The 17,956-nt window shown below is 49.2% G+C and overlaps 1 protein-coding gene across 22 annotated transcripts in view; it reads left to right on the forward strand.

The window, feature by feature from the left end:
• Positions 1 to 17,956, forward strand: part of Ldlrad4 (low density lipoprotein receptor class A domain containing 4) — a 250,063-nt gene that overhangs the window by 98,932 nt on the left and 133,175 nt on the right. For 3 of the 22 annotated variants that reach the window (XR_015444989.1, XR_015444988.1, XM_087195213.1), the window contains exon 1: positions 11,946 to 12,133. The exons of 13 other annotated variants lie outside the window; for them this stretch is intronic. Coding sequence is in view for 5 of the 9 variants with exons in the window: in XM_087195213.1 (XP_087051339.1) it covers positions 11,981 to 12,133 (153 nt within the window). In the remaining 4 variants the exon portion in view is untranslated. 6 more of the 22 variants (XM_087195221.1, XM_087195292.1, XM_087195225.1 and 3 more) reach the window with 6 other exon arrangements.

Consider the following 17,956-nt stretch of genomic DNA (forward strand, 5'->3'; position numbering starts at 1 on the left):
GAGCCTCACATGGGTTCCCTTGCTGATGGGATGGGGCTGTTTGCAGAACAGCGGCTCTCTGGTGTAGTTGGACGTTGTGGTGCAGACACACAAGAGCCTGCACCTTCCAGTTTGCCTCTGATCTCTGCCCAGCCAGGCAGCCTCTGATCCGACCCGGGTGGAGAGAGACTGGCTTCACCCACTGCAAGGGTCTCCTTGGCACAATGCCGTTTAAGTATGTTTTTAGGTTTTGTAACAAAGCAGAAATACAGTAAACGTACAGGTAGTAAACAGTTTAGAGTTTCATCTTTTCTGCTCCTCTCCCGCCGTGTTGCCTATGAGGAAGAACATTCCTGGGCCTGGAGATGACTGGTGGTGGTTTTCTTGTTGACTTTTGTTGAATTTGACATTCACCGCTAGGCTGGGTGGCAGGAAATAACTTTCAAAACAGGGCGCCGTTTTGTGGGGCACAGGGGGAGACTGCATTTTGCCGGGGTCTTCAGAGGCACAGCCTCATCCTGTATGTTGGATAATTATTTTCTTAGGGGGGTGCAGAGGAGAGGGAAGCTTGCTTTTATTCTGCATATAGAAAGCGCCATGAGGGTATTTCCTGTGCCTCCCTGCATCCCCATAAGACCAGGAGGCTCTAAGGAATTTCTGTCTCTGGCAGGAATTTGGGCTGGGGTCTGAGTCTGGGGACGAGGGTCCCTGCCTTGGAGCTGGGCTTGCCGGCCTGGGAGGCCCTCTGTGTATGCTGCTTGGTCCCAGCAGGCAGCAGAGGCTCTGGGAATGTGGGGACCGGAAGGCGGGGGAGGAGCTGTTGGATGGGAGCCGGCTGGAGAGGAGCCCGGGTCACTGGGCTGGGCTCAAGCTTGTGTTTGCAGGCTGATGGAGACCGAGGGCCTGTGTGTCTAGCAGACAGCCTCTGCTCACACATTCCCTGGAGACACGGGGACCAGGAGCAGGCTCACTCTGGCATAGGGGTGGTGGCACAATGGACCTCGGTGTCTGGGTCCGAGTCCCTTGATCTGCTTATCTGACACATTCGATTGAGCACTTGCTGCACACCAGGTACTGCGGTGGGTACTGGGGACGCCGAGACCGCTCCTGTCCACATGTGAGCAAGTTGCACTTGTGATAAAGCCCTAACCCACAGATGGGTCGTCTCAGACAGCAGTCGGGTCCTTAGAAGGTGGAACTGGGAGTGGAGTCGAGTGGGGAGGGCTGTGAGTGACAGGGTCTTCTGGGACCACCTTCAGCCAGGCGGGGGAGCGAGTGTGGGATTCGGCCCCTCGTGCCCAGCATGGGGCTTCCGGAATGGAGACCAGATGTGGAGCCCTGGGATGTTGCCCAGATGGTTGGTCTTGTGCACAGTGGGCAGGCAGGGGCTGGCACGGTGCTTCCATTCTCTCCAGAGTGAGGGGAGCCTGGCGGGTGTGAAGCTGAGCTCCAACAGCTTGCTTTATGTTTTGCACTTCACCTGTGGCTTGTTAGGAGGTTGTCCATCTCCAGGCACTGTGTCTATCCAGGGCTGTGTCCTCAGGTCACTTTGGCCTCTGTTTTCCGGCACTTGGCGAGCACACTGCTCAGACGTGCCGGTGCCAGTGTGAGAGAGGCAGCCCTGGCAGCCAAGGCTCTCACTGTTGGGAATGGGAGCCGGGAGTGGCCGGGGTGGGGCAGAGATGCCCTCCCGATGGCCCGATGTGCTCGCCAACCTGGCAGGGCCTGTGCTCAGTCAGCAGGGTCTGGATGGGGCCAAGGTGGCCATGCTGTGCCCGGGTCCTGGTGTGGCAGGAGGCTGCACTCAGACAGGGGTCCCCACACCACCGTCTGTCTCCCTGATTCCTCCCTTGTACTCCCCCTAGCGGGCGGCTCAGGCTCATCCTCCCCAGGGACAGCTGCACCTGCACCGGGAGGCGGTAGTGGCACTTTGCCAAGTCGATTTTTAATTTCAAAATTCTTTGTCTTTTCTCACTTCAAATGAGAACATCTGATGCACTTTTCATGATATTTTCAGCATTAAATACTGCCTTTAAAAATACAAACCAAAAATGTGCTTTTTCTGTCTTTTTCACACCCCCACCGTTTGTGCTACTGGGCCTTAAATGCAGGGCTTTCGTACTTGGCTGTTCCCCCAGCCTGCAACCCCCCTTGCTTTTATTTGCAGTGCTGGGGATTGAACCCAGGGCCTGCACACTGAGCTACATCCTCAGCCCTTTAAGTTTTTGCTTTTGCAACAAGGCCTCACTAAGCTGGCCAGGCTGTCCTTGAACTTTCGACCCTGCACTTGACCTCTGGTCAGCCTAACTGACTTCCTTCCCTCTCTTGTTGCCATGTTTGCATCGCACTGTTTCTGCTGCCTCCTGAAACAGGTATCCTGCTGTGCACAGGGTACTCTGGACAGGACAGAGTGCAGCCACAGCATGGTGAGAGCCTGGCCCTGTGTTTGAGCGGCGCTGCCTCAGACCTCGTGTGTCCGTATCCCAGGGCACTGCCAGCTCCAAGAGCATCCTGCCCTCCAGAATTGTGCTCTTCACAATGAGGTTGGCTGCATGGGGCCCAACTGCAATTTTTAAAAAGTGAAAACTAATTTGTTTTCATATAAACTGCTGTCAAACAAGATTTTCCCCCAAACAAGTTTGCTTTTGTTGTTATTTTAAATTCATGTTGTGATTCTTCAAAAGTAATCATACAATATCAGGATTTACTTTCATATCTGTTTTGCTTGTCTCTGATACTTCAGAAACACCTGCAGAGAAATGAAATTACAAGTCCCACATGTAAGTAATGAAAGAAGACTGGTGTGGCAGAAACCTGGTGAAGAGTTACTGATGTGAAAGCAGATGTGGCCCAGTGACCCGAGCGCCCTGTCTTTCGCAAGGCTGGCTCGCTGTGTTCCAGGTCACTGGGCGTCCTGGGAAGGGTCATGGTCATCCTGACCAGTGCTCAGATTTGGTTTCTGGTGGGTCGGTGGTGGTAGTGATTATGATTGTTATTTGTGATGTCTCAACTTGGCTTGATAAGACCCATGTAACAGATTAGTAAGCTCTGGGCATATCTGTGGATGATTGGCATGTAGGCTGCAGGCTGAGGCACCAGCCATTAGGCTTGTAGCCTGGATGAAGTAAAAAGGCAAAGAAAGAAGTCTTCTCCCCACTTTTTTTCCCCCGGTGGGGCTCAGGTCTTCACTGTTGCCTTGGAAAATTCATCCCCAGTTCCCTCTGGCTTCCGGCACAAACTCCTGGGGTTTTTTTGACATGGATTCTCATCAGACTCTACAATGAGCTTCCAGGCCTTCAACCTTCAGCCTTCAACTGGATTGTCTAGCTCTCTGGCACCCAGATGGCCATTTTGGATACTCCATCTCTGCTCCCACTGGAACATTTCCTGTTCTCATCCTCTGAGCCTACCTCGTAAATCCTTTGTGTAATCATACATATATTTTATATTGACTCCACTTCTCTAGTGAGCCCTAACGAATGCAGTGATGAACAAGCAACAATAGTACTAGCTGCCATTTAATTATTCATTTATTATGGGTTAGGCACTGAATTGCATGTCATATAAAGTGTCTTAATTTTCATAACTTTAAGGAGTAGATTTCAAGCTCATTTTATACATGAAAAATCAGGACCTAAAGAGAAAATGCAATATAGCTTGTTGATGGCAAAGTTGGAGTTTATGCCCAAACACCATTCTCTGACACCAAACCCACGCCTTTAACTGGAATATTTTATCTTAAAACACCAAGTTCAGAAGGGAGGATGTAAATGAGCAGGATCGTTGCCATGTCTTTAAATATAATACTATTGCAATAACTTGCTGTCAACCACAAACATTTTTTTCTATCTCATATGTTAGTACTGTGGGCATGACAGTTATTTCCTGTGAAAGAAATGGATATGAGGACATTTAAGTGTTTTCCCTGGTGACGTCTGGCAGGTGCAGTAGCCAGTCCTGCAGTGAGCAGCTGGAGTGTGGGCAGGGTTGGGGGTTGGCCTGACAGGCAGCGTCGCATTTCCTTACGGCCCTACAGTCAGCTTCAGCTTTGCAGCCGGTGTTAGTCTGGTCTAACAGAGCCGACCACCTGCGCAGTCTCCCTCTCCAGCCTGGGGCTTCCAAGGGGCCCGCCCTGGACCCTTACGACCTACAGAGCCCCTGACCTGGTTTCTTTTCTTTTCTTTTTCTTTTTTTGGTTCTGGGGATCAAACTCGGGACCTCGCACTGGTGAGGCAGGCGGTGGAACCACTGAGCTAAATCCCTGGCCCGGACCTAGTTTCTTTGGAGCCTTCTGGCAGGTGACACACTGTGTCTCAGGATGGGGCTGGTGTTTGCAAGGCACTTGGCTTCCTAGAAATGACAGTGGCCTGTGTGTGAACTAGAAGCTGGACGCCGTTCTTATTTAGCAGTGAGGTGAACACTGCTACTTGGGCGTTTTCTTTGTTATGGAGGAGACAGAGCATCCGGTGTCTTGTAGTACCATGAAACGGGACGTTGAGGAAGATACCTGTCCTCTTTGCCAGCCAGTGTCCTGGAAGGCATGATGGCTTTCTTACTGGGAAAGGCGGTCCCCAATGCCAAGTGGCCTGCTCTGGAGCTCTCTGTTCTGCCTGCCCCTGCAAGGGGAGCCTGAGTTGCCTGCGGCACACGGTTGCTCCTGGTGGCCGTGCATGCCTGCCGGAGGGAGGGTGCTCTGCAGGCCCCCTGTTCACCAGTAGCTTGTCGGAGGTTAAGGTCCGGTGGGTCTGCAGATGAGGGTGGATTTGAATCCTTGACCTCTGGAGACCAGACACTGATTTAGCAATAAAATAAACTGGCTGTTTGTTAATGGCAATTTGTAGCCCAGACTGCTGGCCTTGGCTCTTTCATAACCCCGTAAGTTCAACACTGTCTGACGTGCTGTGGAATGGAGTAACAAACTCGGCCACAGTGACATGGTGCTGCAGGTCCTGGGATTCTTCTCTGACCGTTTCTCTTCGTGGAGTGTTGTGGATGACCCAAGGACCAGAGGGGAGGCCTCAGGCCCTTCTCGTCTCACTCCTGTGATGTGCACACGATTGCAGTCACTGCCGTGTGTAACCTGCCTAGCTCGGGTGCTGCCCCTGGGAAGGCCAATGTGACATCTGCTAGGGTCCCTCTCGTCCCTTTTCCTACTGGAGATGTGTGGGTCTGCGCCCAGAGGAGAGTGCAAATTCCCTTTCATCCTCACCGTGCTTCACCAAGGAAGAAGCGATTACCTTGAGTAACTTTCATCCGTGGATGCCCAGCGCCTACGAGCCACCCTCTGGCTCGGCTGTGGCAGGTGGGGAGGCAAGCAAGACTGCACTTTGCTCTGGAGCCCCTTGTTATGACAGCTGGTGTCTCTAAGGTTCCCTGGGGCCACTGACCTGGGAGGGAGCGGTTCCATGCAGAATGGTGATGGCGATGTCCACAGGGCTCTGAGGGCTGCCCCAGTCAGGCAGCGGAGCCACTGGGCTGTGTAGTGTGAGGACCGTGCCCTGCAGGTCTTTCCTCACACCCTCACCACAGCCCCTCAACACAGGTATGTGTGTTTTATTAACATCTGTGTCGCATGTTCCTGAGTCGATGATCCCATTGTACTGGTTGTTCCAAGAACTCTGCCACTTCCCCAAATAGAGGCTCTGTACATATTGATTTTGGTGAGTGAGTGAACTTTTTATAGAGGTAAAGTCACAGGGTGTGTAAAACTGCACTCTGGGGACACAGCTCAGGGGTAGAGTGTTTGCCTGGTGTGTGCCAGGCCCTGGGTTACACCTCCAACACTGGGGGAAAGGGACAGCCTTTAAAAGCTGATGGGAAATGGTTTTAATAACATGGAGAACTGAAGCAACCCTAGTCACTTTGAAGCACAACCCCTCCCTCTTTCTGCATCCCCCAAACTGAGGTGCAACTCCCAGTGGATGGGACCTTCTGACTGCCTGTTTTCCTTTCTTTCTTGTTGGCCCTTACAATAGTGTCTTACAGTCATATCACCGTAGATGCAACTAAGTGTGGCATTAGAAAGAGGAATAGAGTGGGTAAGGTTGAGTCCAGAGGGGAAGATGGTCAGTAGAAAGCATGAGTCTTTTGGGAGTGTTTCCTTCCGGTTTGGGAAATTAGCATACCTGTTCTTTTTCCCCCTTTAATCTGTTTTTCTTTCTCTTCTTTTTCATTCTGCTTCTTTAGTTTTTAAAAAGTTCGTTGTTTTGAAAATTATATATTGTCAATATGGATTACTTTGTGTAATCAGTGGAAATTAGCTTAAAATCACTCTACTGAAAATGGTTATTCCCTTCGTGAGTGCACAGAGAGCTCTGAGAACATTGTCCTGAGCGTTCAAAGATGTGAGCCTCTGCCTTTATGTCCTAACTCTCCCCAAACCCCGACGAAGTCTCTGCTTGTGGTGAGTTGGCCTCTGCCTGCTTTCCGCTTTACCTTTCTGACATAATTGCACTGTTTTCTTTTTCTGGGAGGCAGATGGGTTGCCTGTATAGTAAACCAGATGAGCCCCACCTCACACAGGGATGTGGGAGAGTCACGAGGAGCACCCTGGGGACACTGTGTGAAATGCTTGATTGCCCTGTAGGGATTTGTCCCTGGTGAAAGATGATTCTTCACCATATAACTTGTGGTTACCCTGCCTGTAGATTGTTTTTTTGTTTGTTTCCCCCATTAATTGGTCCATTTTAGGTATACAGTACAGTTACATTCCTCATTGGGATCTTGTACCTTTACATGAGCATCTTGGTTCCTTTTTTTTCCCCATTCCCCTGCCCTCCCTTCACCCCCTCCACCCTTCCCTATCCGCAAAGACTTTGTTTCTAATTTTTTCCTTTTCTCATATTTTTTCTTTTCCCTCCTTTCCTTACCCCTACCCCTCCCACTTCCCCTGCTCCTTTAGACCTTTACTTCCTATTACACAATATCGATTATACATTTTTTAAATTACAATATCAAGATCTAGGAGATATTACCACAGATTTTACAGAATTTAAAAGGATATAGAAAGCATATTAGAAAAATCTGTTTTGAAATAAATTTGACAACTTCTAAGAAGTACCTGGGAAGACAAATTAATGAAGCTAATTCTGGAGGAAATATAAAATTTGAATAGCACCTATTAAAGAAAGTATATTCCTAGCCTGAAAACCTACCTATATGACAACAGCAGGCTCATATACATTTTAACTGATAAATTATATCAAACAATTAAAGCAGAAAAAAGAAGGAACACTTCTTCCCTCATTTTAGGAACTCAACATTGTGCCAATCCTAAAACTGGATAAAGATAATAGAAGAAAAAAGTGTGAACATAGATAGAAATTTGTTTAACAAAACAAACTATTAGAAGTCAGATCTGTCAGGATGTAGAAAGTAGTTTTGTTATAGGGATGGCAGTGTTGGTTCAGCATTGGAAGATCCACCCCCAAAAGTCATCATTTTAACAGAGGAAAGGAAAAAGCCATATGATCCTGTCACTAGTTGGAGAAAAAGTATTGGACTAAATTCTACAGCTGTTCATGGTGAAAGCTATCAGGAGACTAGAAATAGAACAGAACCTCCTCAAGAGATTAAAGACATGTACTCCATACTTCCAGCGAGAATGCCTCCTTATATAAATGGAGAAGATACAATGCTTTCTCCTTAAGGTGGGGAACAAGGGCAGATATACTTACCCTTTATCTGTCCATTAAACTTTGAAACCTAGGCCCCACCAAAATAGTTCGGCAATAAAATGACACAATTAGGATAGGATTCTGCCTATAGATTGTTAAAGAGCCTTGCCTCTTATTTAATGCTGCTGCAGGAATACTAATCTACTGATAGGCCCAGCTGTTAACCCATTATATCTGCTGTGGAACTTACATTCTTAAAAGTTTCTAACTGCAGCCACTATTTCATCATTTAGTTCTAGAACATTTGCAAATTTTATAATATATATTACAGCATGAACATTAAATACACTAATTCTTAATGGACCATTTTATTCTTGGACTAGGGAAAATTTGGGCTGTTCCTAAGAATAAAATCATTATGGTAGAAGAGAAGGAAAAACTGTCCTTTACAGAGTAATTCCAGTTAATGCAATTGAAATAATCTCATGCATCCTAGCAAATCACAGTGGAATTTTACTTAACATGATGGCTTCCATTTCCATCCTTTTTTCTGTGAATTAAATGATTGCATTCTTCATTATGGCTGAATAACACTCCCTCATGTATGTACACACTGGATATTTTCTTTATCCATTCACCTGTTGATGGTCTCACCATTCGTGTTCAGTGTAGTACTTGAAACTTTAGCCAGACCAATCAGGCAAGAAAAAGAAATAAAAGGGATGTAAATAGGAAAGAAAATCACCCCTATTTGTAGATGGCATGATCCATTACATAGAAGATCCACTCAGTACATGGGCAAATGAACTGAACAGAAACTTCTGAGAGGAAGAAGTACAAATGGCCAAAAAGTGTATGAAAAAATTTTCAACATCTTTAGCTGCTAGAGACACGTAAATCAGAACTACACTGAGATTCATCTCAACCCAGTCATAATGGCTGCCATCAAGAATGCAAAAAACAGTGGATGCTAGTGAGGTTGCTGAGTAAAGAAACACTCTTGCAATGTTGGTGGGAATCTTAACTAGTGCAACCAGCATGGGAGTCAGTGTTGAAGTTCCTCACAATCTACAATAGAGATCCCATTTGTTCCTACTGTTCCACTCTTTGATATATTTGATACATGCATACCCATGTTTCTAGTGGCACAGTTAATAATAGCTAAGCTGTAGAAACAGTGCAGATGACCATAAACAGGTGAATGGATAAAGAAAATATCCATTGTGTATATACACGAGGGAGTGTTATTCAGCCATAAAGAAGAACACAGTCATATCATTTACAGAAAAAAGATTGGAAACCGTCATGTTAAGCAAAATAAGCCAGTCCCAGAAAGTTAGATGTCAAATGTTTTCTTTTATGGAACAGTCTATAAGTAAAGAATAAGTAATAAGGGAGAGTTGACAAGAAAGTAGAAGGCAGACTTTTAGAGATGGACAAGGGAAGGGAAGGAGAGAAAGGGTAGCGTAGGGGTGAAGGATTTATGTACCCGTCGACTGACACGAGTCACAGCAGTCTGCATTACTCACATGTACCAGTAAGTACAAAAGACAAAAAGCAACACAAAGACCTACATGGAAGGATATGTTACAAAGTACTAGCCCAGTATTGTTTAGAAGAGTCAAGGTTCTGAACAACTGAGGATTTGCTGAGGCTTGGGGAGAAGTAAGGAGACAGAACAGCAAGTGCAGTGTGGGGTCCCAGACTGGATCCTGGAGCAGAAAGGGACATTGTTGAGAAAAAATGGTGAATCCTAGTCATGTGTGTGCTTGGTATCAGTGTTGTGCCCAGGCTAATTTCTTGTTTTGGTGACTGGGCTGTGGGTGAGATGGTAGCACCAAAGGGTTAAGGGTATACAGAAACGCTGGTGTTTTTGCCACTCTTCTGCAAATCTAAATGATCTGAAAATAAGTTTTTAAAAACCTGCAATCATACTACACTTTGTAGTTGCCATTCTGCTCTGCTGTTGTTTATTAGTCACACTGCGTGCATGGAGGGAATCCAGAATTACAGGGATGCTTTTCCATTGGCCTTTGAAATGTATGGCTTCCACTCCCGCCCTCAGATTTGCCATGGGCTAAGGTTAACGAAGTATAGGATGGGAGAAATTTGGAAAACTTTTAAACATTTTCTGAAAAACAAGTTCTATTTCTGAAAGACTCGCTTGACTTTTAGTGGCCACTTTTAGTGGGATGCGGAGAGTTGGCTGAGAACGCAGGGATAGAATGTGGAGGAAGCAGCCGCCCTTCCGTCTGGAGGTCTGTGGGACGCATTCTTGAGGCCCAGAAGAGGCAAGTGAGGTATTACGGCAAATCTATGTGGGGTCCTCGAAAGCAGGACTGTCTGTTTAGCTCCCTTACTCCCCAGTTTGGGCATAACAAGTATTCAGTAAATACTTGCGAAGTTAGGCCAATGTGTGGCTACTTTTGGGTAAACTACTTACATTATTTTTTAAAATAAAGACCTTTTGAAACACACTGTTTATGTAAACAGGCTGGTGCTTCACATTCTATCGTAAGCCGGTGAGAAGGATGTTTCTGTGGAAATTGCCATTTTGAGATCCTACCTGGGAGGGTGCACCGAGCTCTACTTAAGTGCTGGCTCTGGTACCTCTGCCTCCTCGACAGGGAGTGGAGCTTCGGGGGACTTTGCCCTGTGATGGCCTTGTCTGCTGCCCTGCTCGGTGCTCTCTTCAAGCTGCCCGCTGTCCCCAGGGCACAGCATGTCCTTTAGGCCCAGCTGCTGCTGTCGTATTTCCTGCCCTGTAGGCATCCTCACCTCTCTTCTCTGAAAAACTCCTGCCTACTTTCAGGATGTGGGTCAAGAGACGTTTTCTCTGAGCTCTTCTGTACTGCACGGACACCATCTCTCTCCAGCAGGTACTTCGGTGTTTAAATCTGTTCACTCATCCTCTCATCGGTTCTCAGGATACTGATTGAGTGCCTGGAGGCTGCCTGTTGGAGGGAGTGAGAGACAGTGCGGAAGGACAGGTGGGACCTTGGCCTGTTGGCCTGGGTTCCAGCAGGACACGCAGATCTAGCTACAAATTACGGTCACAGTAAGATGAGTTATGTCGCGTGACTGTGCCTACGTGTAGATCGCGAGCTCTTTGAAGGTCTGAATTTGCCTTGATTGTAGACGTGGCATGGACTGTTACCTGACAGCTGTAGGTGCTCTCTCACCTGAGAACTCTGTACTGATTTCCACATACAGTGATCACTTTTTTCCTGGCAACTTCTCATATTTTTATTACCTGTAAACTGAGCTAATAAGGAAACCTGCTATTGAAACCGCTCCTTCTTGCTTCCTGAAGGTGCTGTTTCTTCTCCTGGTGTGTGGTGCAGGTGGCCTGCATGACAGGGCAGGGCCACCACAGACTGCATCCGTCAGACTGCGTCAGTCAAGGCTCCCAGCAGGACGTGCTCTGCCAGACCCTGCGGTCAGGCTGACCCGGCTGTAGCTTGGGTCAGGCTGGAAAGGTGCAAGGGGCAGGGAGTTTGGGTCCCAAGGCTGCGCCCTGGTCACAACTCAGGCTGGACCCAGGGCCGTGGTTGGCCCTGTTTCCTGTCCTGGAGGGGCTCTACTTTCCACAGGGCCCGGTGAGTAGGGAAGGAAGTGGTTTTCACACTGGGCAGGAAGAGAGACTTGCAGATGTCTGGTGTTCACTGACATGCCAGCGGTCGACTGTAAATCCCAACTGTTTTTGTATTTAAGCTGATAGAAAATTTGGACAGTTAAAGCTTTTCCAGAAGCCTGTGCCACAGTATTTCTAAATGTGCATCAAGTTCTAGGTAGACCGAATTGATCCTTTAACCATCTCTAGAGCGATCAGTTCAGGCCTCAGTGACCTCAGATGTCTGCGAGCAGGCGCTGGAAGTAATTCTCCAAGAACACTGTCTTTCACAGAAAACAGCGTGGTTAAACGTGATTTGGGGAAAAGAATAGTGTCTCGGATAGAGTCCAGAAATCAGTCTTTAGAGCTGTGGGAATTCTGTATGTTAAGTCAGCCAGCAGAATTCACTTGATGCCTGGTGTTCACTGAGCCCCAAAGGTACCTGTGTAACAGTCTGCATTATTTAGCAAGTTGTCCGTGAAATCCTGTCATTCTTCTATGAAAGAATACAGTTGGCACATGAGAAACATTAGAAATGAGTGCCGCCCTTTTGGGCCCCTGTGGGGCTTCCCTGTTTGTGCTGATGGGTGGGCCGCATTGCTCTGGCAGCAGCTGGACACATTTTCCCAACAGAGTTGCATGGTGTGGCCAGCTGCTTTTGTTCTGTGATCCTCCTGGAGCTCTCTGCTGTGCCTGGCTCTATGTGGGGCAGAAATGAAACACAGAGGTAAGCAAGCTGGGATGCCAGTCCTCAAGGCAGGGCTCCTGCCTGATGGGGCTGATGGGGCTCCAGAGTCGGAGCTTGAGAAGCAGTGTCCTTGCTGCCTGGACTCAGTGGTGTGGTTGGGTCTGCAGTGTCCCCAGAGGCCCGTGTGTGAAAGGCAGACCTTGGACTGGCGTCAAGATGAGCATCCTCTCCTTACAAGTGAGTTACCTCCAGTGTTTGTTGCAGTGAAGCAGCGCTGCCTGACAAGACTCATTGCTTTGGGCCGGTCCTGTGACCTCCTAGAGCCCACTTCTTCCTTACACCACAGGGTAAGTGGGCCGGGACACCCAGAGTGCAGCATCACGTCCGGGCAGCATCACCATTGTCTCTGTCACCGAGGGGCCAGGGGACAAGCAGGACTCAGATCGAAGGCTGTGCTCCATGCCAGGCTGTGAATTTGGGAATTGCCTTTCAGTTTCAGTTTCCCGGCTTTACGGTTACCTGGGAATACAATACCCCCTCCCCATACAGTTCGCACTTCCTACTTTTTTTTTTAATATCAGGGATCAAACTCAGCACCTTGCTCTTTCGAGGCATTCAGCGACACCACTGAGCTAAATCCCCGGCCCTGCACTTCTTGCTTTTGCATTTTTCTGATGCAGCTCAGCAGGCGATCCATTAACCCAAAGCCTCTTTAGCACCCAGGCCTGCGCTGTGATGCCGGAGGCTTGGGGCAGAAGGCCACCTGCATGGCCTTCAGCCCTGAGATGGTGTGGACCTTTGGAGGTGACTTATTTGCCCTGAAGTAGATGCCTAGAACATCAGACACATCTTAATGCAAACTCTTTGTGAACCCCAGGAAAGGTTCTTTTGGGGATCACCTTTGCTACTATTTTCATCTGTGACCACAGGAAGTTGAAGTTTGCCTGTGGCACCACTTGAGATGCTTGGGGACTTCTCTGACATGGAGGTCTCTATAACAGTACAGCCCGGGGCCCGGAAGCCTGGAAATGCCCGTTTCCGCCTCTCGGTGTCATTTCTTTCAAATAAGAGTCGATTCAAATTTCTAAAACACACAGTTGCTTACGTGCAGAGCAGTGGACTAGGGGAATGGCTTCTCCACTTAGCTTTCCTTCCTGCAGTGGGGTTTGTGGGCATCTGTCTGCAGCACGAGCCTGCCCCTCGGAGGACGTGTGTGGTGGTCTGGCCAGTGGCAGGTGCTCCTCCTCTGTGGTCAGGGCCGTCTGGGACACTCCCGGGGGTGGTGGGGCCCCATGGAGCATGAAGCGGGCTGATGCACATGGGGACAGCACCTCCAGGTTACTAGGATTGGCCCTGACAACACTTGCAGGGGGCTGAGAGCTCCTGTTCCCAGGGGCTCCTGCCTGGACACAGGGCTGCAGTGCCTGGCTGCTGCCTGACCATCAGCCAGGGCTGGGCTTGGGTGTCTGGCAGGAGCTCTCTGTTCCGTCCTGCCCTGTAGGTCCATTCCCTGGGGCGCTTTCAGGACTAGAGGGTGAGCGTAGAGGGCCTGTTTTGCTCCCGCCTCTCCTCACTGTGCTGTGCCCGTAGCATATGGATTCCACATTAGCTGCTGGTCTTTCAAGTTGTACAAATCAGTTATCCCAGTGCTGTCACCTTTTAAAGTTCTGGTTTTGTTCCCAGTCTCTCTGATTTTAGTGGTTTGTGGTTCCACCTTGGCTCAGTGTCCATTATCACCTCATCCCTGAGGCCACCAGGACTCATGATCATGTCCCCACTGTGTGAGCCAGCAGTGCAAACAGCCCTCGTCAGAGAAGCAGCCTTAACTCTGTGGCAGCTCGTGGGAAGTTCTGTGTCTGTTGGAGAAGTCTGTTCCTTGGTGAAACGCTGGTGCCTTAAAACAGTTACATGGACATCGCGCGATAGAGGGTCCATCCATTCGCTCATTCACCTAGCAGCTGGGCCAACTGGCCGTCAGGCTGACCTCCTGCCACTGCTCTGGAGTCTCCTCTTTGCCAGTCCCGGGGTCCTCATCCATCACAGGTGCTCTCAGCGTCCACCCTATGTCCTGCTCTCTCTCAGGCAGCCTGTTCTTGTGCACACTGTAAGTTGAGATGTAACGCAACCAAAGCAAATGAACATACATTGTGCGTTACGTTTGCTGGTACTGTTTTCCAGTCAGTAGTATATTGTTGGAGCATTCGCTTGGTCATTCAGCATTCATTCTGAAATGTCTATGGAGCGTTTACCGAGAGCCAGGCGAGTTCCACAGGAGAGAGGGCTGAGCCAGCCATGCATGACCCCACCCTCAGGACATGATCTGTGTGCTAGGGGCTCAAGACCAGAGCACAGGAATTTCATCTCAATGGAGGAATGAAGGGTTGAATCAGCGGTGGCTCAATTCTGTGGCTCGAGACACTGACCCATGTGTTTTCATCACCAGCGTGGAAAGCTTGCAGCAGGTGCTGGAGATGGAATGCTTTTTTATTTATGAGCTTCACAAATGACTTAAGTCTGCATCTGTGGAACCATTAAGGGTCTGGGGAGATCCCTTAGACTCCTGAGTGGTGCAGTGCTGCGTTTTATGACACTGTGTGCTGCGATGGCATCGTGGTTTGGCCCAAACTCAGTTGCATGTCTAGTGTTATATATCTGGGAGTCCTTTACGTGAATGATAGAATTTTGTCCTTAAAACATCCCTGTGAGTAGACACTGTTGTTATCTGCAGATTTTAGGCGTGCACACTGTGACAGACAGGAGGCTGGTGGCACTGGGATGTGGGTCCAGGCAGTCTGACACTAGGGACATTGTGTTGTAGTGTCCCCATCTTTGGACTGGAAATGTCTCCACTCTCAAGGAAAAGCATTGATTTACTTCATGTCCAGAGCCCCTTCTACCCTGGTGGTCTGTGATCTCTGACTGTCCACAGGTGGGCAGTGGGGACACGAGTGTCAGCGTCCACACAGACCTCAACACACAGCGTCAGCCTGGTGGCTTTGTGGTTTCTGGGTGTGTGTGCTGTGATTGAGGACAGAATCCTGGGCCATCTGCATTCCACGTGCACTTGAGAGGAGAAGCAGGCTTAGTGACTTACAGGGACAGTGGCACCTGCAGCATTGACAACCTTTTGGGAGGACACAGCCCAGCAGAGCACAGAGTGTCTGTATAATATCTCAGCTCTTCACAAAATCCAGGGGTGCAGGCTTGAATTGAAGAACAGGTTGATGAAAGCCCATTTGAGGTTGGTGGCAGATTGTGTGAAGGCAAGGGAGCAAAGGTTGTTTTCTGTATTAGAAACAAACAACCAAGGAATGTAACAGTTACGGTTAAAGCTGCTCATGTTATGTTGTATAAAGCAGCACCCTCTACACTGTTGCTGTTGCTCCTGAAGCCTCACTCTAGAGAACCAATAAAGCTGGGATTCATAGGAAGGAAATTATGGGAATCATAGAAAATAAAATAATCCATCCCAGGTAAAAGACATTAACACTTAGAAGCCTGTGGAGCCTCTTTTGCCAACATTTCGTATACCTTGTCTCCCTGCACTGCTTTCTGTTTTACCCACGAAGCAAGCGTGGCTTAGATATGTGACCCAGGCTAACGTTAGTTTGTATTGGAAAGCAGGGCATAGCTCTAGAGCCACGGTGCTGAGCCTGATGTGCATCCAGCTAGAGGGGCCACGGTGAAGTGTGGCCTTGGCCTCGAGGAGCCACACGGTCCCAGCCGAGTGTCTGGAATTGGGGCCTTCACCGTGGGGAGCGTGTGGCCCCAGGGAGTGGTTGCCCACACTTCGGAAATCATAGATGACAACACGGCTCCTGTGCTGGTTGGAGGGCCTCTCTGACCAGACATGTTAACTTGGTTGTGGTTACCACATTACCTATTCATCTCTAATTTTACTGAATCAGTAGCAGCTCTTCTCCAGGGTAATGTCTGCTCCCCTATCTGTGCAGCGCCCAGTGCTGGGCATTACGGTCTAGGTTGAACAGCCCCTCCAATTTGCAGAGCACTGTGAGCTCAGCCTGATGACCGGGGTGAAGGAGATGGGGCATTGCGGCTCGAGTCCAGGTGCAGTGGGCGTGAGCAGTCTGCGGGCTCCTCCTGATTTCCATCACTGGTCATCAGCAAACCTGAAGAGTGGTCGCGGAGCATGGCCAGTGTCCAGAGCCCTGACGGTACCACGTTCGTGCAGGTGTAGCCGTAGTGCATGGTCGCTGCCTGGGGAGAACTCTGAAAATGGTTAGCCTTTGGGGAAGAAAGTCCCTGATTTAAGGAGACTCAGAAAAAGCCCATTCCCTGCCTTTCCCACTGGGCTGTGTGCTGAGGGTCTCCATGTGCCCTTTCCGGCTGCAGCCCGCCTGCTCACCATGGTTTTTCTTCTGCCAAAATCAAGTGACTGCTCCCTGTGAGCCCCCAGGGGTGGAGAAACCTGTCCCTGTGGCTCCTCCTCACATGTCCTTCGTTCCCAGGGGTCCCGTGTGCGCTGCTGTTTCACGATTTATGTGCGTAACTGTACTTTCACTCAGTGTGATGTAGGTGTGGTTGCATTTTCCTGTGTTTTATCTGCTCCTACTTTGGACATGCAGCGGAGAGGAGGCAAGTACATGAGTTTGCATTCCTCACACAGCTTTTTACATGAACAGAAACAGGCCCTGTAGTCGGACATGAAACCAGTGGTATGGAGCTTGTGTTGTTCTTTTTCCACGCTTCTCTGTCGTGTGGATGTCATGTGGACATCTGTGAGGAAGGCATAGGTGTCAGGAAAAGGAAAGAAGCCAATCCCAAACCTGAGCGCATGGACGCCCTTTTCCCCTCCAGGTGTTTCGGCTCCCACTCACAGTAACGCCGGCGCAGCAGCCTTCCCCGCCAGACGGCAGGGATGCACAAGTGGTGATGGGTCTGGGCCAGGGAGCTCCCCTGGTGGGCAAGGTGGACACATGGGCCAGGGTGCCAGTGTGCCGAGGCACAGAGGTGGGGGAAACGCCGATTGCCATGGGGACACGGCAGCGGTGCTCAGCCCTGGACTAGGATGGAGTGGGAAGGGCTCAGAGTTGCTGTGTATGACTGATTTCTTGCATTCGGGAGAACAAAAAGTTCATGACATGATTTAGTAAAGGGTAATAAAGTGCTACAGGAAAACACAAACAAGGGACAGAGTCCTGGGCATGGGGATAGAGGAGGTTAGACTTAAATAAGATGCTTTGTTATACTTGAATATAAAGAAAAATTACTCTTGTTCATATTGTTATGAATTCCAGGGTACATTTTAGGACTCAGATTCTATGGCACATTCATCTCATTGTTGCTCCTTCAAGAATGTATCCACAGAAGCAGTCTGGAGAACAGCTCCCAGAGAGACAGAAGTGCAGTTGAAACTTGGTGTCCCTAGTGTACCAGCTCCTGCCCATCCTGTGGATAAGCACAGCAGATTGGGTTAGAGACAGGAGCGCTAGGTGTGGGCCCAGAGGCGCCTCAGCATGGGCACAGTCACCTTGAAGGGCTTGCCCAGCCGCCCCTGTGTCTGTCAGGACAAAGCAGGTCAGAACAGGGTTAGCGTCAGCATTGGCAGGAGCATGAGTGTCCCCTTTGCTGTGGATGGTGGGTGTAGGGAACAGGGGAAGGGGACGTTACCAGAACCTCTGCAGCGAGTCCTAGTCTGCGAGCCATGACTGCACAGGGCGAATTAAGTTATTACATAGGAAAGGTAGAAAAAATGAGACTTGAGGGCCAGGGATTTAGCTCAGTGGGTCTGCCGCCTGCCTCGCAAGTGAGTTCGATCCCTGGTACCAAAAAAAAAAAATGAATCTGGAGAAGAAGCTGAGCTTTGGGCCTGATCCATGCTGCTCTGGGCTGCAAAGGCGAAAGCCCCCAGCTTACCGCACCAGTACATTGGGAGAAACAAAGTGTAACAAATGACGGGGGCGGCGGAAATCCAAGAACAATGAGGAACCGAGTAGATGAAGATTTTGTTCCTCCCAGGATGTCTCCAGCTGGTGTAATCTTGCCCTGGAGCATCACAGCATCACTGGACCATTGAGGTCTCAGCTGTGACCGGAGGCC

The sequence above is a fragment of the Heterocephalus glaber genome, unplaced genomic scaffold, assembly GCF_053883595.1.
Source record: "Heterocephalus glaber isolate CG9 unplaced genomic scaffold, H.glaber_assembly_v1.0 deba00000331, whole genome shotgun sequence".
Taxonomy (NCBI): Eukaryota; Metazoa; Chordata; class Mammalia; order Rodentia; family Bathyergidae; genus Heterocephalus; species Heterocephalus glaber.